The following is a 22,524-nucleotide window of genomic DNA, read 5'->3' on the forward strand; positions in this document are numbered from 1 at the left end:
CAAATCAAGTAAACAAAATAAAACAACACCAGTCCATGCAAAACCTACACCAGATGGCAATCAAATAAAAGCACATACAAAAAAACTGTGGTGTCCGTTATATGTTAGTCAACTACTCCTGAGCATGAGGTTGCCAGCAGCTGCAGACGGTAGTTAAACTTTACTTCAGTTGTTAACCTTTACCCTAGTAGCTACAGTTTTATTTATCCAGTCATCACTTTTTTCAGACAGTTGAGTGAAGCATTCTTTCAGAGTACAACGCTAGTTACCTTTGGTATTAATCTTTCAGAGTACAACGCTAGTTACCTTTGGTATTAATCTTTTGTTTTCTGCTTTTGTCTTACAACAGTGGAAGCCACAGCGGCACAAAGCTCTACTCCCATATTATCCCTAGTTCATTTGTCAATGTATTTGCAGCTGTCTGTGATTATTCTGTGTGTAAGGCATTCTTTCTGAAATTAATATATATCCCACAAAGTGAATGAGATCCTAGAAACGTACCAGAAGCAAATGTTTTGACTGAAGCATTTTCTGTTTGTTATTTTGGGCCACAAATAGGAATTATAAACTGCTTAAAAGACTTTAACTATTTATTCCATAAATTTCCCATTAATGTTTTCAAAGAGTTTGAATGATACTGAAATTGTTAAAGCAAAATAGTTTCTTTTATTATAGCTATTTTTACAAGTATTACATGTTGAGGTTGTCTTTTTAAATTGGCTATAGACTTTTAAAAAGTCAGTTTCTTAAATAATAATTTTCACCAATGTGTTTTTCAGTAATCTTAACTTTCTTAATGTCTTTTATATATTGTGACAGATTTTGGATGTGTTAGGTATTCCGTCCCCTTTATGTCTGTTGGCAGATGTCATTTTAGTCAAAGTGACTGCCTATTTATTTTAGAGCCATTGTTTCATTTGTAATATCCATTACACCCTACAATGTGTTCATAAAAATAATATAAGCATGGCTGTTGTGATTTCACTAACAATTTGTTAACATAAAACTTTCATCTAAGAAGAAAATCAGAGAAAAATGTAGAGCTCAATAAAAATCAATTTTAAAAAAGGCAATGAAGGAGTGATATTAAGGATATTTTTGCCATTGTTAAGATTTTAAAAATTCGTAATGACCAAGTAGCTATTAATGCTTTGAGAACAAGATTAATCAGATGTAGCCACATTTGCTCTAAGTAACAGATAACTAATGATTCTACCTCTCATTAAAACAAAGTTGGCAGAGTACATGCTTAGCAAGTGTGAGATGCTGCCTTCAATCTATAGCGATTTTAAGGAATTGCACGACAACATCCCTTGCTGATTGTCTTGTCTTCCCTGAGTGTTTGACCTATTTCATAGTCACTGTCTTTCTTCTGTGGCAATCATTCATTTCTAGATATATGTCTTTGCCTTGCTGTTTATTGATTTTGTATCACTGTTTTTTATTATATGGGATAAGCATATATCGTGTTTCCATCACATACTGAGTTTAGAAATTTACTATACAGTATTTGCTCTATTATAAGGATTTTGATTTCCTCAGCTATCCAACTGTACTCAGACCATTTAAAATGTAGACATCATAAGTAGGAATAGATTGTAGAGTCCTGCAGCATTTAATTACTGCTCAGTCATTATAGGTAATGGGATAATGTAGTTTACTTTTATACAAATACATGGAGTAAATATTTCTCTTCATTACTTAAAACTCTGTGTTTGTTCAGGAATAGTATTTAATTTCTTAGAAACATTTAGTGTCATGGGCATTGTTGTTATGAGTTAATTAACTCGAAAAGAAAGATAATAATCTTCCTCACATTTCGTTTCTTCCCTATGGGTGAAAAGTTGAAACTCTGAGATAAAGAAAATGAAATTTCATTTAAGTTGCTATTTAGACTTTATCATAGTTATTATTCTAAGACTGTCTTTTATTCAGTTTCACTTATATTAAGTTTCAATTTAACCTTCTGTAATCTTCCAGGTTAAGTAATTTTATATTGCTGAACCATATTTTAATAAAAAACTTTAAATTGCTCTAATATAATTTTCTTATAGAATCAAATCTTAACGATAGGAATACAGACGAAATACTTTATCATGTAACATGTAGCCCACTGAAGATCCATGTGTGTTTGTTGATTTATGTTGCTGTATATGGCAGATGCTTCAGTTGCAATTTGTCTTAGAACTAAGCAATCCAAATGTAACAGCTTTTGGAAAACTCACACTTGGACACTTAAAACCTTTGCTATTAGTAAGCATAAGAAAATCACAGCAAAATTGGGAGTATGAATCATAGTTCAGTTAAATTATTTGTTTTCCACTGACTGTCCACGGAGTCTTACTGAATCCACCTATGTATACAAGTTTGAAGAGTTGACCTAGTCCACTTCCAGGGGAAGTGTTGTCTTGAAGATATATGATAATGGTCTTTGGTAGTCACTGTAGACTGTGGCTGTCCAGATATTTTCCGATACACTAATTCTGTAGGGAAGAAACCAATTGGTAAGTTTTATTAGCTTTCTGTTTCATGCTGAAATCTGTAACAGGAAATTTAATGGATTGTTAAGCAGCATCTTTACACAGAGGGAAGAAAAAATTTAAATGTCCAAAACCTCTTTAGTGTAAGACTACAAATACAGATTGCACTGAGTGACTATTAGGGGTCAAAATGCCTACATAGTGCTTTCAAGCTCATAAAACTGGTCTCACTATATCATCTTAGCAAGAATATCTTCTAGTGAGGAAAATGTCATTCTTTGCTTATTCTTCTCTCAGTATAGAAAATAAAATTCTATGTTAGATGTTAAGATATCTAATCTAATTGTAGGTCTTTTTTCAACTTGTCAGAGAATCACAGTAATCCTCAACTTTCAAATTTATAAATTTAATAACATTATATATACTTTTTTATTAATTAAATTTTTAAAATTTATTTTACTTCCAGACTGCAGTTTCTCCTTCCTCCTCTATTCCTGTTTTTTTCTTCCTTTGCCTCCCTTCTACCCCCTGCCCTTCTAATCCTCCTCTGTTTCTGTTGAGAAAGGGCTTTGAGACTCACAGGAGGTACAATATATAAAGCTTTCAAAATGCTAAAGGACTATTTATACCTTTATGGTTATTAAGAGAGTGTTTAAAACTATACCCTGATTTAATATTAAAAAATGTATCACTTGCCATGCTAGGTATATTTTGGAAACAGTTTATTGTGATTCTGTGTAATAGTAAACACAGCATAGAAAAGTAATTATTTGCTTTCTGCAATTTTAATTTCTAGTATATATTGCAAAAATCTCTCTGGTGCAAATAGCCTAACCAGTTATATCACAGTGCTATTTACTTATAATTTAGCTATTTATATATAATCTAATTGTAGAATGATACTATTTACAAGCCAGTAACAGAGAGGGAAATTTATTCTGGGAATGGCAGTATGTGCCTGCAGTCACAGGTCTTTAAGACATATGCAGGAGAATGATAAGTTTGTGAATTGGCTGGAATAGTGAGACCTTGTTTCAAAAAAAAACCAAACAGGAGTGATGTTTAATAGCCTAAGATATATACATACATACATACATATATATATATATATATATATATATATATGTATAAAAACTTTTCATGTTTTACTATCCACTATAGAAATGAGACAAAACCCTTTTTCTCTTTTCTAGGTATAAGTAAGTCTTCATAAGTTAATGGAAAATATGAAGGAGAGAGAGAGAGAGAGAGAGAGAGAGAGAGAGAGAGAGAGAGAGAGAGAGAGAGAGAGAGTTTGCACATGCAAAAAAGATTACATTTAGGTAGCTACTATACCCAGTTCAATTTCTTCTTACTGGTAAAACTAAAATATACTTTGAAGGAATGCTACACAAAAAAGTGGAATATTGTAATTTCTCCATTTAATAAGAAATACACATTTACTGTGCAATTGATATTCAACAAAGGGAAAATGAGTAAGTTTGAAGTTGGAAGGTGTTTTGGACATTGCCTACAAATATTGACCAAATGACTTGGCCGTAACTTATTTCTCTCAAAGGTGCTGCCTGTTTATGTCCTTCTGCATTAATATGTATGGAAAGCTTCCACAGGGATTATGTTTTCAAATGATGTCACAGCTTGTAGAACTGATCTTTCCAACAAGAGCAGAGGCATATACTGGTTTCAATAATCTATTTACTCACAAATGAATATCCCAGTGTAATTGGAAATATACCAGCTTGTTTTCTTAACTACATATTGTAACGATAACTTCGTTTGCCACCTAAAGGATCATGTGTGGGTTTGTGTGTTTTAGATACTGCATCGACTATCTAAGGATAGTGGCTTATATTTTTCCCTCTTCCTGTTTGTCCATTTGAATTTAAAAATGATGTTCTTGCACTTAACATTTAAGTAATTTTTCCTATTGAGTTTGGGAGTTAGTCACTAGAAGTTACTAGACTTTACCCATGCAGAAACTAGAACATGAAGACATTATATAACTCTATATAATTATATGTAATAGTATATATTATAATATAATAATATAATGTAAACTCCATCAAGGAACCTGCTAGTAAGTGGAAGAGCAAGCATTAGGGTCAGGACTTCTGAGGCAGCCCAGCTTCTAGTCTGTGTTTAACCATTACAGCCCTGAACTAAAGAGTGGATCACTCAATGGGTTTTTAGTCACAGATACAATCTATAAGTCATCAGAATTTCTTTCTCACCAATCCATACAGAGCATAATTTATTAGTTTTAGGGAGCACCAGTTAGGGAATTTGTACTTTTATGTAAAAACATGGATCAAACCGTTTGCAAATCTTACGTTTTAGAGCAGATTCAGTTTCATGACATACCTCTTCTGTATTTGTATACCATCTTCTCTGTCATGTTATATGCACACAATTGTTTTGTGTGTTTTTTGCAGCTGCAAACAACTTTCCCTTCAGGGCAGAAGTTCTGCCTCTGCTTTTACGGATGTGATTCTCACCCTCCACCCCCACCCCACACACCAAAAGTAACAGCCAGACATGAACCATGGAAGAGAACTCTTCAGTATGTGATAGGGATGCTGAAGTGTCCACCAATGAGGGCAACGGGTGGGACTGCAGGCAGGAAGGACTCAGATTTCTGTAAGGGGCTGGCTATTGGGAGTTTGACCATGCTCCGGGGAGTGAGTATATAGGCACCACAAATTGAACTTGTGCGTTTTTTTTTGTTGTTGTTGTTTTCTTTTTTTTCTTAGTTTTGGGGGCTCACAAGGATGGGGAGCATATCTGGGAGGACTGGGAAGTAAGTGTGATCAAGATGCATGATATGAAAGCCCCAAATAATCAATAAAAACGTTAGTTGTAAATAAAATTATTTTTCTAATAGTAAAAGTAGTAATTCAATAGAATTAGGGGGAGCATTAGTTTTCTTATCTGAAGTGCTAGCCAAACAAGTTTCGCTAAGCTCCAAGGACCCCTGCTCGAGTGGCATTGAAGGTAATCAGGTGTTAGGATTCGATTAGAGGAAAACAGATATGAAACGAAGTAGTATCTTAGTGTCTGGGAGACTTAGTACTTTGGAGAGTGCTTTGTCTCTTTAGACCTGTTATAATAACAAAGGTGAGTTAGATGATTTACCCAAGTTTATCACTGAGCCATTTCTTCCATTAGAGCAATTGTGTGAAATAGCTACTCCTTTTAGTTGAAAGTAAAAAATACACATAATGCGTCTTTTCAAATCACTTTCCCCAATTCTTCCTTCGTGCTACACTTTCTATCCTTAGACATTTACATAGCATCATGCCTAGTATTTATATCCTTGGCCACATTATCTGTGAAATCCAACTTCTGATTATGTAAATAGAACCCAATGTGAGGGGTGTGGCTACCTGGTCACCATGTGTCATTAGAAACTTTATTCCCTAGAAGTAAGTGAGTAGCATGAAGTATCATTCTGCTGTGAAAGAATCTAAGGATCACAGTCTTCTAAAGAAGCCACAGTGAAAAAATATGAACGGGTGGATTTAATTTTGCTATGTTAGTGTATTTTATTTAACACCGTGCATTCAAAATATAATAATTTAAACTTGCAGCCAATGTTTAGAAATCTGATCTTGAGGCTACCACAATGGCCCAGGAACTAAAGACTCCTGCCAGCAAACATGAGGGTCTGAGTTTGATCTCTAGATCTCACACAAAGAAGGGAGAACTGGTTCTGCACATTTTCCTCTGGCCTTTTTGTGTGCTCCCTGTCCCTACTATCAATAAATGTGTATTTTAAAAAGGAATGGAATTTTCCTTTCTTAAACAAAATCTTTAATATTTTAAAATATATGAGGCTGGAGAGGTGGTTTTGTGTTTACAGCATTTACTGCTTTTGGATTTTAGTTCCCAGCACCCACAGTGGGCAGCTGACAGCCATCTGCACCTCCCGCTCTGGGAGCTCCAATGACTACCTCTGGCTTCCAACACCACCCATGTTAATATGGCATATATTCAAACAGACTCTCGTGTTCAAACAAATAAAAATAAGTCCTTAAAGAGAGAAAATACAAATGGTTTATACTGTGTCTCCAATAAGTAAAAATGGACCCAATTTCCAGAAGTCTGTTTTGTTTTACAGAGAAAAGTATCAAAGAAGGTGCCTTAAAACTCAAAGAGGAGCCATCTAAAATACTGTCTGGGAATAAGTTTCAAGACCGATACGTTGTTTTACGAGATGGACATCTCTTTATTTACAAGGATCCAAAGGTAATTGGATAATCAGCATGTGGATTATTATTTTGTGTAGATATTTATGTCTTTATCTGACACTGGTTACAGCCATCTCTCTTTAAAACAACATTTGAAATACGCCGATGAATTCCTTCAGTGTCTGAGATGTAATGCCAAAACATTCGGTAACTTAGTCTTACTGTCACTTTTCTGTGTTGTTGAAAGAAAATTACTTCTCACTGAAGAGGCTTTAAGTACGTTAATATAGACTATCGTATAAATCCGCATCATATCCAACAGAGTTAAGAGGGAGAGTGTTATATTCTAAAGGCAGAAATAGGCTTTGGGTGAGCTAATGGAGATTTAATGAAGAGTCGTGTAGAAAAGACAAAACCCCAATTCTATAATGAATGTTAACATCTTCCCTGTACACTTGAATAAGTATCATATTTATTGACTTCTACAGATTATTCCCTGTAAGTTCTGAATTTATTTAGGACATGTGAAATAGCATGGAGAACTAGATATTTTAAAAGCAGAGTTAGGTAAATGATGCAGCTATAAAATACTGAATTTGGTGTCAGAAAATCTCATCATCGCTAAGAGTTAGTGATGTGAATAAGTAACTTAACATCTCTGCCTCTCTTACAAATGTGGTGATTATAATTCGAGTCCTATAGAGCAATCACATCAATTTTTAAACTAAAGTATGTATGAGTATTTTTTGAAATATGAAACATTTTTAATACTATATGATCATAACAGTGTACTAATAAAGATACCCCTAAGATTGGGTAAGTTGCAGAATAAAAAAATAATGTTCTTAATATCTATATCTGAAAAACTGATTCATGCAGGATGTTAAGGGTAATTCTGTATCCCATGAAAGACATCCCAGTAAGCATTTGAGAATAAGATTGAGCAGATACTACATGAAGGAAGCTCTAGAAATGACTCATGGGCCTCTAAACCTAGAGGTCAACATCATTAGTCATCATTAGAATACAGTTTTACCTTTGGTCTTGATGAGAATCATAAGTGACATCTCCAGTTTGGAGAGGAATATAGAGTAACTGGAGGAGAGGCATAAACAGTTAGTGGAAAGGTAAAATCCCAATGTTACGTAGAGTTCTTTAACAGTTTCAAAATAAAGTTATTCATCCACCTGCCAGTTATAACCTCCAAGCACTTGTAAATGAATGTTCATTGGCCGCTTCATTCACAGATGTTTCCATAATAGGAGAATAATGTATTCATAGACAGAAAACTACTTATGAGATTTCTAGTAGATGTCACAACATGGATAAACCAAAGAAGCACGACAGTCAATATGGAACCATATGAGAGACCATTCTGTTCACTTTATGGTGAAAGAACTCTGAAAGAATTTGCTTGACCTAGCACACTCAAAAGGGAGCCTGACTGAGGATCACATGGTTGTTGTTTGCTGTTGTGATTATGTTCTCTCTGCAAAAAAAAAAGGTTAAACTTTTAGAAATAAGGCACCTGCGTGTTTTGAGTTATGCAAATGGATTTTAAGGTTCTTGAACCTCAGATTTGCATTTGTGAAAATCAAAGCTGAACTTTACAGTTGATTATTTTAGTGATCTAAAACATTGGCTGGCTTAACCTTGTCTACTTTTCTGTAATGAGCCATCAACCTTGTTCTGATTTACTTGATCATTTATCTTCCATACTTGTACCGTTAGTGAAGAGGCTTGTATTCATTGCATATCACTGAAGGACTTTTAATAATCAAATTGAATATTTTTGTCCAATCAAGGTTCTGACTCTTTCTACTATACACCAACAGAAAGCTCATAAGAAGCTAATATTTTAGTATTAATTTTATGAAGGAACAGCACTGTGGTCTCAATATCCCAAAATAATGATAGCTTCTGTATGGCCGTAGAATATGTGGATTTACTGACTTCATGGCATATTTCTAAAAGCTCCCTGCAATAGGGACTATCACTATCCCTCCTGGATACATGAAGAAACTGAGTCACAAAAACTTTACATAAAAAGCCAGAAACTATATATCCAGTGAGAGGTGAAAACAGAATTCATTCCCAGATTTCAGTTTTCAAAGGCTCTATGAAAGGATTACTTGAGAACAATAAATTAATATTATGTTAGCTTAGTGTTTTGGCTGAAAATTTATTTAAATATGATTGAACCTTTTCATCCAAATAGTACTAAGTGTACTTAAATTTGATCGTACAGTGGTTGGAGAGATTGCTTAGCAACTAAGAGCAATGACTACTTTTCCATCAGTCCCAGATGTTCTTCATAGCACCAGCATGGCCGTTCACAAACATCTGTATCTCCAGTACTAGGAGACCAGACACCATCAACTGGCGAAGGTTCCAAGCACTCCCACAGTAGACTGACATACATGTAGGATCATCTGTAATATCTCATGAATAGGACTTTAAACCATAGGGATCACAGTTGTAGAATATAGTTTGGTTAATAAATCCTTAAAATCCATTTATCCCACCAAAATAAATCCATCCAGCTCATACCTTCCCTGGCGATCAAGAACAGCAGATAAGAGATTCTTTCTTTAAACTCAAAATGTTTTTGTTTTCTCACCCCATGATTTTACTTTACTCATTTTTTTTCATACCACAGGCCTGTCAATATTGGTTATTATGCCATTGCCAGTGTTAACTTTTCAAATGATTGACCATTAAATAAGCAATAGTAAAATCTTTCTATTTATTTGAGTAAAGATTTGGCTCTGGGACAGTTTCCACTAATATATGTGCTCTATATACATTCAGAAAATCATTTCCCGAGAAGGAAGCAGAAATTATAAACTGAGAAGTAAACTTAAAGCAACTGTTAATTGGAAATAATTTATGAATGTTCATTAACAACAAATTAGGCTGATACACAAGGGAAGATAGATTTTGTTTTCACAGGTTTTCCATGCACAGAAAATGTTAATTAAAATATGTTCAGAACTTATTTACATGAAAGTTGAGAGGTTTCAAAGAATATTGCCATTGCACTGTTAATGGTCTGAAAAAATGATTAAGGAAAGGTAAAAAAGCAAATGAGTAAGAAGGGGGTATCCTTAACAGTTGCATGAACTGATATGCAGACTCTTTTTTGCTTCAGGAATATTTTTGAAGCTTACTTACTTATTGACTTAGTTAATGACTTCACATTGAAATATAGTAACTCAAGCAACACATTGTAGATGCCATAAAAGTTTAGTTTATTGGTTTTTTTGGAGGCATTATCCAGAAATTAGACGTACCTGGGGTGGGGGGGGGGAGATCATGCCAGGCTGAGTTTTACTTTTATAAAACTTTCCATTGGGAATTTTGCAGTTCCTTGCTATGCATGTTGAGTTTAAACATCAAAACGCACGAGACTTTAGGGTGGTATAAAGTGATAAGCTTGCATGCCAGGAGTGGTGTGTGTGTGTGTGGCGGGGGGGGGGGGGGTTCAATACTTTATACTCTTTATCTACAATCAGAAAGTCTTTGAAACGCAGGCAGTCTTGGACTTGCCAATGTCCCGGATAAGTAAATACCAGCAACATTGGGTGTGGGCATTCTAAGGCATGCAAATACCCTCATTCCCATGCCATTGGAATTGTTGCCCTTCACTCCACTATATAGCTAAGCATAGCATTGTGTAGCAGGGATTAGCCAACTAAACTTCTGGGGAGGATATTAGTCTCAGTTGTAGTATGATTTAACCTTAACAAAGGTAACCAGGAATCAGCTTATTGCAGGCAAGTCTAGTGGCCAGCTGTGAGTTTCTGAAGGCTTCTTAACTATGATACCTCATGATCACACAAAAGGCATTTAATTTTTTAAAATGTTTGTTCCTTGCAATTCAACAAGTTAGCAAGTCGAAAGATCAATATAAAAAATCAATCCTCAGTTGGCTTTAGACAAGAAAATATGTCAAGTATTTTTAAATGCCCTTAACAAGAAATAGAAGCTAAGAAGGAAACTATAGAGCTTTACTGATAAAAATTGATTTAACCTTAGTGATAATGATTTCTAACTATATTGTAATTCTCAAATGATCACAGTTATATTTTTATAACTATGTAAAAGTGGTAGTTTACTTCAAAAGGAAAATAGGTAAGAAAGCTAGCAAATAATTTTGGTGCTAAAAAATGAAATAGTCATGAAGTATCTTTCTAACCATTAAGATATGCATTGAATCAGAAAAACCTCAAAGAACACAACTTAATATAAAAGTGTACATAGAGGTATTACACTATAAAGTCCAGTATAAGAACTATATACTCATCAATTAAATTTATGACATTTTTAAAAATATGTCATAAAAGTTGCTTGTCTTCATATAATTTTCACCCTCCCTTTGACCGAACTCCAGGAGCTTGGATCAGTGCTTGGTTGGCTGCAGATCTCTGTATCTGCTCCCATCAGTTACTGGATGAAGGGTCTAGGATGATGTTTCGGGTAGTCACTAATCTGATTACAGGAGAAGACTAATTCAGGCACCCTCTTCACTATTGCTTGGAGTCTTAGCTGGGGTCATCCTGTGCAGCTGACCTGAGCTCCTGGGAGCTCAAGGACTCTAGACAGACAGCTGGGGAGCCTGCATGGGCCCAAACTACCTCCTCTGCATGTGCATGAGAGTTGTGTGCCTTGGTCTTTTCTGCTGCTCCTAGCAGTGGGACCAGGATCTGTCCCTGGTTCATGTGCTGGCTTTTCCCAACCCATTTCATATTCTCAGCCTTGACACAGGTGGGGTGGCTTGGTCCTGCCTCAACTATAATGCCAGGTTTTGTTAGTTCCCCATGGGAGGCCTTACTTTTTCTTAGGAGTGGATGGGGGTTGGGCTAAGGGTATGGGAAAAGTGGTAAGAGTGAAGGAACTGTGGTTGGTATGTAAAATGAATAAATAATTTTTAAAAATTGTGAAAAATTGCATGTATTAACTATGGAAATTTGTTAAATAAATTAGAGTGAACTAGTTGTCAACAAAAATATTTAATTTAAATTTTCACTTATACTGAAATTGAGAAAATTCAGGTTGATAAAAAAGTTAAATATTTTAAAATAGCAACCATCAAAATTTACAAAACCATAAAAATCAGTTTCTGCCAGCTGTACCAGAATATCTTGAATTAACAAAAGCTAGAAATGTCTAATCTCAGTATTGTGGTGCATTTCTGTAATCATAGCACTTGAGAAATAGAAGAATATGGATAAGGTTGTACTCTGCTACATAGTGAGTTTGGAGTTTGAGGTCACATGAGAGCCTTAGTGAAAGAATAATCAGTTTGTTTGACCTCATAAAGAACAAAATTAAGGCAAACAGTAATTGCAATTGAATGAGACCTTATTTCCACATAAATATTTTAAGTCCTAATAAAGAGAAATAAGCAAAGACATGGGTATACATTGTTGGAGAAGAAGGTTTTGTCTTAGATTGGTTCAAACAGCTTTTTTATAATCTATGCTTCTGTTACTATTCCTGGCCGATAATGGCCAATTAATTAATGAAATATGTGTGCATATATCTTCAGTGATAATTAGAAACAGTGCTAATACTGTGTAGGCATAAGTTCCCTATATAAATTCCAGAGCTCACCCACTGCCAGAGACCACTTGCCAGCAGGGCATGAGCTCTTGCTTCCTTCTTTGTTACTTTCCCTGTAAGTGTTTCCTCTGAATTCTCCTGAAGTCGGCTTTTAACTTAATGAACATAGCTCCCACTTTTTACTTTGCAAGTTTGATTGTTGATAAAGAAATGACATCACAGTGACACTTTTATATACAGCACATGCTGAGCTATATTTGATCTTTTGATGATTTTCCCTGGCATCCTAGCAAATAGATTCGTTGGAATTTACATGAGGCTGTATGTTCTATGTTTGCAGAAGTAACTACTTACTCTTAGCTCATTTTATACCAGTCACTAGACAAAGCTTGATAGGTCTTTTCGTTGTTGTTAACTATTGCAATAACTTTCCACAATAACACATTGGTTGCACACTCACTTTTCTCAGTACTCAATCCAGATGGTAATTTTATTTTTCAACTTACAAAGAGAAATAGGGCAAAATCACAAAATTGCAAAATGCAAAATACTAGATCTATACTATGACATCAAAATCTTTGTTCTTATTTATGAATTCTACATTCCTATCAGTTTAAAATGATTTCTCTGAAAATTTTTAGGATATGAAGAATTTTTCATGATAAATTATTTCTATGGTTTTTTTTTTTTTTTTTTGGTTTTTCGAGACAGGGTTTCTCTGTGGTTTTGGAGCCTGTCCTGGAACTAGCTCTTGTAGACCAGGTGGTTTTTTTTTTTAAATAAAATCAATTGTTGGTATCTACAGATAAAGAATAGAGTATATGTGATTTTTTAAATCCAATTTAAAATAGAATATGATGCAACCATTAACCCTGTCAGACAAATGACATGTGAAAAATATATGCAAGTAGCTGTGGGGTTCTTTTATTATTTTGAAAATACCTTTATTTAAAAGCTTTATATAATTTTGATTATATTTTCCTTCCTCACTTCTACTGACTCAATTTCATGTCAATTCCTCTCACTAAAAAAATAAATAAATAAAGCAGGAAAAAGAACACAGGGAAAAAACACCCCAAATTAAACAGAAAAAATACACTTAAAATTAGGAGAGGGTATGAAAAAATTATTAGAAAAAAGAAAGAGAAAGGATACTCCATTGGAAATATTATTTTTCCTTTCCTAGCAGGTACTAGTAACAAATAGATTTTTGGTTGGGGGTTGCACACTGTGTCCATTTCCCTTTCTGAAGGCTAGGCTTTTATTTGGTTTGTACCTACGCATTTCCTGTTGGTGCTGTCACAATCTGTCAGTCCTCTTGGGTCTAGAAGATGCTGTTTCCTTCAGTGTTACACCACCTTTCTCCCTTGTTATCATTCCTTTCCTGCAAGCAACATTTAACATCCTTTGAACGCTTACTGAGGCAGATACTTGAGTTCAGTGGGTTATGAAGAACATGTAAATGATCCAGAGAAAGCACAAATTCCTCTTAGAATGTACTTTAACAAGTCATTTTTGGTAATTTTCATCAATGTAACTACTTAGAATCATCTAATATGTGCCCCTGCATGCACATAGTTTGTTTTCCCTAATTGTAAAATCCATCATTTATAAAACTCTTTTATCATTCAATGGTAAGACCTGACCCAAAGCAATCTGACATCTAGACCCATATTTGTGCCAATTATGATGTTATACATTTGCTACTTAAATTTATTTATATGATCATATTACAATCAGATCGGTCTTAATTTGCTGAAACTGGAATATGGTTGTAAGTGTGGGACAAAATAAAGATTCTAAAGCATTTATTAGTATTCTACAGAAATGTTAAGAATATTTAAGATCGACTTAATTACAAGTTATACTTTCTTCCCTTACAGAGCAGCAAGCATGACAAGATGTTTTCTCTCAGCTTGATGAAGTTTTATCTTGGTGTGAAAAAGAAAATGAAACCCCCAACCAGGTAAAGGCTGAAAGGAAAGGGGCAAGAAGGAAACAAAACAAATCAAACATAACAGAAATTAAGTCTAAGTCGGCTGAAAGGCTTAGGGATAAGTGGCATTAGTTTACCACCTGTGAATCCCGAAGTCCTTCATCTGTACTTAGATCTTTAAGTGGACTTTGTGAGTATATGACAGGGCTGATATTCCCACTGTGGGAAAGACTAAGCTCCTTACAGACTGCCCTCTGCCCTCTATGAGTCGGAAAATCCTCAGGTGCTATCAGCCACTATCAGAACAGGACTTCTTGGTCTCCCATTCCTTGACAGGACACCATAGTTTCTTGGGGATAGGGAGGAGTGGTCCAAGCACACTAAATAAAGAAATCACACACTGCCCTCCAGCTTTCTGATGGCTTACTTTTAGAATATTTTGATCCTGGCTTTGCAATTTTCTCTTAGCTCTAAGAGTATGGACCTTCTTAAATATCATGTCTTTTTAAAATTTAAAGAACAGACCATTCAATTTATGCCATAATTTTTTTTATCATAGTCACTTTGATTAGCTATGTAATACTATTTTATTATTTCAGAAAACTCTTTAAATGATCTGTGGTTCTCAGATTCAATTACTGAAATATTTTCTTACTTTCACCTCCATGTTTAATTTTTAAGCCTAAGACATGTACAGGCATTATACAGGCATACACACACACATGATTTCAGCTATTTTCATAGATATTTTTCCTTAGTATATTCATCATCTATTTGTTGCTATAGCAAAATGTCTGAGACAGATTCCTTAGGATAGCACAAATTTATGAATGCACCAAATATCAACATTAATGACTAAGTTTCCGAGGCTCAAGGATGTGGTACTTGGCTGAGTTCTGTTAAGAGGCCTTCTGTAGCTGCCTCACATCATGACAGATGACAATGGAAGAGCTGTGTTTAACATATTGTTTGTGTTTCTCTGATGCAGTTGGGGATTGACCGCATATTCTGAAAAACACCACTGGTAAGTTTCCTGGCAGCTTTTTTATTTTATATAATATTGACAAGTTTGAGTAGAGAATGACAGTATGGCATAGGTAGAACTACAGAGAAGCAAAAGGAAATAAACTTGTATGAATTTCAGTTATTTATAATCTCACAATCTTCCCAATGTCTCTTTCAAGAAACTACATCTATTTCTTTCATAGATAGTATTGGAATCTAGCTTTTAGGAGATAAATAGGCAAAATTAAGGATCATTTTTTAAAAGGTAAAATCCTAAATTGAAACTTTCGAAAACAGACTATGGATTTTTTGTTTAAAAAAAAAAAAAGCAGTTTCCTCTTGTGTTTTTTCCCATTGTCTTCCTTCTTCTGCCTGCTTGCCAGATCATATTGGAAGCCTGCTGCTCACTGACCTCCCTATGTCTAGCTAGTCCCTAGCTAATATTAGGTTGGACACTTCCAAATCCCTTCTTCACCAAGTCCTAGGGCCAGGGCTTCTTAATCTGCGTGTCTTATGGGGAGTAACTTTACTCTTACACTGTGACTTTGTTTTAGTTTTCTACTGCACTCTTTTTTTTATTTATTAAAAATTTTCACCTCCTCCCTTCCTCCCATTTCCCTTCCACTCTCCCACTTCCCCTCCCCCTCCCTCTCCAGTCCTAAGTGCAGTCAGGGTTTCCTGCCCTGTGGGAAGTCCAAGGTCCTCTCCACTCCATCCAGGTTTAGGAATATGAGCATCCTAACCAAACCGACTAGGCTCCCCCAAAGCCAGTCCATGCAGTAGAATCAAAACTCATTGCCATTGTCCTTAGCTTCTCAGTCAGCCCTCATTGTCAGCCACATTCAGAGAGTCCGGTTTGATCACATACTCCATCAGTCCCAGTCCAACTGGCCTTGGTGAGCTCCAATTAGATCAATCCCACCGTCTCAGTGGGTGGACGCACTCCTCTCAGTCCTGACTTCCTTGCTCATGTTCTCCCTCCTTCTACTCCTCATTTGGACCTTGGGAGCTCAGTCCAGTGCTCCAATGTGGGTCTCTGTCTCTCTCTCCATCCATCGCTGGATGAAAGTATGGTGTTATGCAAGATATTCATCAATGTGGCTATAGGATAAGGCTAGTTCAGGCTCCCTCTCCTCTGCTGCCCATGGAACTAGTTGGGGAAATCCCCTTGGACACCTGGGAACCCCTCTAGAGCCAAAACTCTAGCCAACCCTAAAATGGCTCCTTTGATTAGGATAACTTCTTCCCTGCTCTCATATCCACCCTTCCTCCTCTACTGCACTCTTACACAGATACCACTGACTTCTCTCTAGCGACCATAGAAGATGATTTAACATTTGCCTGGTGATGAAATAAGTCAGTGTCTTAATGTTAGGTACATTTTTTAAGATGAGCCTCTCTGCAGAAGCAAATAGTTCCAATCAAACCAAATTAGACTGAATAAAAGATGCCTACATTTAATGTTCTGCTCCTGGAGTGACCCGGAAAGCATGGCTGGCGAGAGGAAGAGAGAGGGAAAGACCAAGCAAAACCTGGAGTCCATGTGTTCCTTTTCTCAGTGGAGGCCTAATTAGCCTGTGGGAGTGGTCTACCACTTGGTGGGCTTTTTAGGCTCTCCCTGGTGAGGGAGCACTGCTTGATGGGCTTTCCAAGAGGTGGAGTCCAGATCAAGGCAACTCCCAGGGGAGGGGCTTGAAATGGAACTTCTTGTCCCATTCTAGCTCCAAGGATGGGTGCCAGAGGCTGGGGTGACACTTTCACCCAAACACTTAAAAAGACTAATGAAAAAGAGAACAAACAAGCTTTAGAATATCATTTTTTCCAAATGACTTGTTTTTACTTATTATTGATAAGTCCAAGAATGTGAAGAGTATAATTTCATTGAAATATCCATTATTTCATTGTAACATCAGGTACAAAAATCTTACTCTCAGGAAAGTGACCTTTTCTCAGCCCTTCTAGACCCCCTGAACCTGCACATGCTGTTTCTGGGTTTTGCTATAGCGTGCCTCTTCGTTTCTCTTACTGTGCTGTTTATTTGTTTGCATGGCCAGCTTCCCTAATGTACTGTGCAAAGCTTGAGAGCAGAAGCTGCTTTATGGAGGGTTTTTAGTAAAAGATTAGTGAATGAGTGCCAACAGACACGTTGTGATGTTTATCTGATGAGACTATGTCTAAGGCCTTTCTAAAAAAAGAAAGTTTTCACCCCATGAATGTGCACATATGTTCCAATTGGAGTCTCTGGGGGAATAGATGCCTTATTGCCATGTGCCTGAAAACACTGAATGACACTGACTTTGCCTTTCCAAAATATTGCTGATTGTTCTCCTCGTGCCAATTGGAGGTGTACTTCCCAGAAGACTGGAGCCACTGCTACTGACATAGTCTGAGTTTGATTTCATTAAAACACAAATTTGAAAGAGTTCAGAAATAGTTCTGACTATTCCTAACCACAGTGTGGAAGAGTAGGTGTCTTTCACAAGTATTTATTGCATAAACCTTATTTTGTAGGCACCTGTGTTGTGACAGTTTACAAGCCCAGATGGAGTGGATGGCCAGTATCTTTATTGCCCAGGTATGGTATCTGTTATGACATCTAATCATCTACTGTAAGCTATGTTTACAGGAAATGCTAGTATGCTTGTAATTTTTATTGAATTTTTGTTTATAGTGTTTACAATTGGTACATTTCACTTGAATATATTTTTACATATATCAAAATCCAAAATTTTTATTATTGCTCTTTAAGAGAGAAGACTATCGTGACTGTCTAGGATTCTTGTTCCTTCCAGCACAGCACCCTTAAGCTTAGGGGGAATGCTGTTTCAGACAGTAGCCTTGGCTGAGTTCTTGCTGCTCTGCAATGACATGCAGATCTTCATAGAGAAGTATGCACTTGGCCTTCACCTCTCATCCTTCCTCCTCTTCACTACAGAGGCAAAGCCAGAAAAGTACATTTCTTTGATACCTATTCTATGGTAAATACTTCGTGATAATCAAGTATCGTATGCCTTATAATTCATAGTAGAACCTGGAATTTCTTGAAACTGTCCGTTGAAATAGTGTACACCTCTCAGAGTTCACTGAGACCCATCGACCCAGCTTCACACTCCATCTTCCACTTGAAGGAACATTCTCTTGACAAAGGGTTAAATAGGCCTATTAATGGAAAGGGTTTGTTTTTCAACCATTTCTAGCTGAATTAGCAGCACTGCTTCTCATGGAGCATTAGGATTCATGGCTAATGAATAAGTTGTCACTATTGCTGTTCAGATGCATTCATATTTCTTACAATGAAATAGTTAGCTCACTCCCAAATCTAGTTCCGTTTTGTTCTGAAAAGCATTTCTCTGTGATGTAGTTTCCTAATTTCTCTACTGATGAATATAGATGCCACTTTTAAACTCTTTTGCTTTATCACCAAACTACTGCTCTGTAATACATTTGTAGGGAGAAAAAAAGTGAATTGTTAACATTTGCGTCATTTCTTCATCTTGAAAAATGAGATATCTGTATTATACTAAAAAACCAAAACTCAAAATGTGAAGTATTTTGTCCAAGTTGAAAGCATCCATTCCAAAGCTGTTACAGTATTTGTTTACAGCACAATTAAAGTGATGTTTTTGTTTTCAGAATTGGAGTCAATAGACTTTCATGTTGACAGTCAAAGAATGAATAGTACTTCTCCATTTGTAACTCTCATTAAAAACATATGTATAATTAGTTGTTTTGTTTATGCCTTTTCTGCTATAATGTAAACTCAGTAAGAATGACTCTTCCTTATTTGGCTCTCTTGTACATTTGCCTCATGGAGACTATTTTGCTTTCTAAAATGTGTTTCCAACACATGGAAACAATGACTAAAATAGACATGTATTTGGATCAGGTCCAAAATGAAAAATGTGATGCAATGAAGCTAATATATCATGAGTTGGGAAAGGAGGTGGTGTCAATGAGGTAAAGGAGAACACAGGTTCAGAGTAGTTCTCAGGGAATGATTTCTGAAAGGGTAATAGGTAAGCTGAGGTCTGTATAAGGATTGGAGGCGGTTGTTCTATGGATGGGACCAAGATCTCCAAGACTGAGGTAGCACCACAGTGAGTTCATTTCATAAGTATTCTAAACTTCTCACTGAGGGAAGATATGAGACAAGGAAGGTGTGAGAGCCCCATTGAGAATTTGAAATAAGGAAGGATATAATTGTAGTGTTCTTAAATTGAAAAACAATTTATTGAGATAGCACTGTACCCTAAGACCTAAATAATCACACAGAAACTGTATTAATTACAATGTTGTTTGGCTAATGGTTCAGGTTTATTCCTAGATAGCTCTTACAACTTAAATTAACCAATTTCTTTTAATCTATGTATCACCACAAGGCTGTAGTTTACAAATAAAGTTCTGGCATCTTTCTCCTTCAGCAGCTACCTGGCATCTCCCTGACTCTGCCTTTTTTCTCCCTGCATTGTTTAGTTTTTTTTTTTTCATGCAAACCTATATTCTGCTCTGCCATAGGCCAAAGCAAATTCTTTACTAACCATTGGTAATAAGACATACCCATAGCATACAGAGGGGATCTCACATCCCAGCACAGGAAGAAGCAGGAAAACAGCAGTGTGGTACATGTTCTTGAGTGGAGACACTGTGCAAAACATGAAGACTGAGGAATATTTTAGAGATAAAGTGATTTTTTTATTCAGTTTGAAAGAAAACATAGGATTAAAGAGGACCCTAATTTTTGTGTTTGTTTGTAACAAGAGTTATTTCTTCCATTGAAGTAAGGCCTTGTTGTTTTTTTCATTTTCATTTGAGTTCTTTCTGAAATGCATAGCTAAAGCAAATTTTTCATTATCTGAGATGTCATGTTTTATACTACAGATAAGTACAATGTATGGGGTACCATGTCCATGAAATTGGCTTATTCTTGCTTGTATGTTCATAGGGAGGTCTGTCTATCTTCTATTACATTCACTGGAGAGGCTCCTAGAGAGTCAGAATAGCTCATTCTTATTTTTAATATTAGTAAATTGTAATTTTTGTGTATGTTGATATCTGAATACTTCATGATTTTCAATTTAAATAATTATGGAAAATTTGCTGCATTTGGAATAATTTGGTTCATATTTTTAAGTAAGAAATTTTAGCACTTTATACAAACATGATGGTTTAAACACAAAAATAGATGTGCCTTTTTCTGATTACCTGTTTTTCAGTATGGGTTTCTTCCTTTTTTTCCTGTGTTTTTTACAATTTATTTAAATTAATTTTAAGGACCTAGACAATTGATGATTGTACAGAATGTTACCAGAGCTGTAGAAGGAAGTCAAGAGTTCTTATAGATCAAATAGAATTTGAGATATTTGAGATACACACATGAACATGCTGAGTTCCAAATCAGACTTTAAAAATTTAGGCAATAGTCTGAGTTGAAATGTATATATGGGACAAGTTGGTATTTAGATTTTATTGAGAGCTATAGAAGAAGTTCATGGATGTTTAAAAAACATTAAGAAAGAGCGGACTAGTAAACCCTAGGGTGTTCCATATTTTGAGGTCTTGAAAAATATAGAAGATGTAAGAAGGAATGACAAAAGAAAGTGTGGGTAGAGATGATGAGTTTGTGACTGGTGTGAGCAGTCAGCAGTCTGAGGCCAAGGCAGATGGCGTGGTTTAAATGGGATTGACTGTAAGATGGGGTAGTATATATTTTTTCACATTTGCCTACAGAGATAACTCAGTCACTAGAAGAGTCATACAGGCCATGGCCAGACATGAGGAACCCCTGTTGTTCATCATTGCTCGAAGTCATTTTACATCAGAAAGAGTGGTAGCTTTTTTATTTTTCCCAGGTCATTGACTACAGAGCAATTACATCCTGGCCCACTGGGCAATTTAAGTCATAATGGAGAAAGGTTACTTGCAGTCAGAGCAACTGCTGATAGCAAAGGAAAGGAAACCTCAGTTATACGGCTATATATGTAGGATAGTTTATCTTACTATATAAAATTATATATTTAAGTGATTAGTGATAAATTTTTTAAATTATATCAGTGGGTTTAGCTCTGTGAGACAGGAAAAGCTGTTAGAAATTTTAGGGTGTGGGAGTGAAAAATAATATCCAAACAAGGAGGAAACTAGTTGTGCTATGGCAGTGTTTACTAACTGTGAGTTTAAAGTTAACTGTAAAGTGAAGATGGTCTACAGAAAAGTCCTCTATATTTTATAATCCATCACTTACAGGCAAATTATAATGAAGTTCAGGGCTTTGAAGAAACAAATGTAAATAAAAGGAAAAGAAGCACAGATCTTGAGGAAAATTATAAAGAAGCAAATTTACAAATTCACCATGCAATCCAATCCAGGGTATGAAGGACAGGGAAAGGGAAGACCTAGAAGAATAATAATGGTAAATAGTATAAAGGGTCAAAAGGCAAAAGAATATCTACAGTGGGCAGAATGAAGTAAGCAGAAAAGATAGGAAGGACTAAGTTGGAAAGTGAGAAGCATAATTGGAGATTGGCAGTGTGATCATTGACCGTGCTGTCAATAGTACAATACCGAACTTGATAATCTCTGTTATGTGACTTTTGAAGTCACTTAACCAATAGCTTACAAATGTTAAATGAAAACATTCACTAGACCTGTAAACCCCCATCCATATATATATATATATATATATATATATAATCTCCTATTTATCTCAAGAATTTGTAAGCCTAATTTACGAAGTTACTGAGTACCTGCTCAACATGTTCTCTTTCAATTTTACTTGTTCAGAATATCCCAGTTATAAAATATCAAAGGTATTTTAACCATATTTGGAGCCATAACATAAAAAATAATGTAATGAAGTTTGAAACATTTTATGAATTGAGATAAATGCCTCCATGATTTTAAGAGTATTATCAAGTCTGACAGTAATTGGACCTTTACTGTAGAATGTTTGAGGATTAAATGAATGTATGTATATTGGTAAAGACATAATATGCCCCTCATTATAAATTAGAAGTACAATATATTGGCTATAATGTGAAGACATCTGGAAATGAATTATTTGCCATAAAATACTATGTTAAAATTCTAACTACACATACAAATTTGTTGATATATCTTAAAATTTGAAGAAAACAAAGAGTGAGGTTTTAGTTATATATAATTAGAATTTATTTTTATTTCATCAAATATCTGTAAACTTATTTTACTTTGGTATTTATTGTTTGTTTCTTTAATAGATTGCTATCTGAAAATCAGTTTGCCTTTCCTTGCTTCTAAAATGTTAATCTACCCTAGTAAATAGAAAAATTATTTAAATACCTTTTTGTATGTTTATTTTGAGGATTAAGCACTCAGA

General features: G+C 35.4%; 1 protein-coding gene across 1 annotated transcript in view; it reads left to right on the forward strand.

Annotated features, from left to right (window-relative positions):
- Arap2 (ArfGAP with RhoGAP domain, ankyrin repeat and PH domain 2) overlaps positions 1 to 22,524 on the forward strand; it is a 173,889-nt gene that overhangs the window by 143,610 nt on the left and 7,755 nt on the right. The window contains exons 29-32 of the mRNA XM_038328559.1: positions 6,598 to 6,725; positions 14,116 to 14,198; positions 15,157 to 15,192; positions 17,685 to 17,748. Of these exons, the coding sequence (XP_038184487.1) occupies positions 6,598 to 6,725; positions 14,116 to 14,198; positions 15,157 to 15,192; positions 17,685 to 17,748 (311 nt within the window). The remainder of the gene's footprint in view (positions 1 to 6,597; positions 6,726 to 14,115; positions 14,199 to 15,156; positions 15,193 to 17,684; positions 17,749 to 22,524) is intronic.

Source organism: Arvicola amphibius, chromosome 1, assembly GCF_903992535.2.
Source record: "Arvicola amphibius chromosome 1, mArvAmp1.2, whole genome shotgun sequence".
NCBI lineage: Eukaryota > Metazoa > Chordata > Mammalia > Rodentia > Cricetidae > Arvicola > Arvicola amphibius.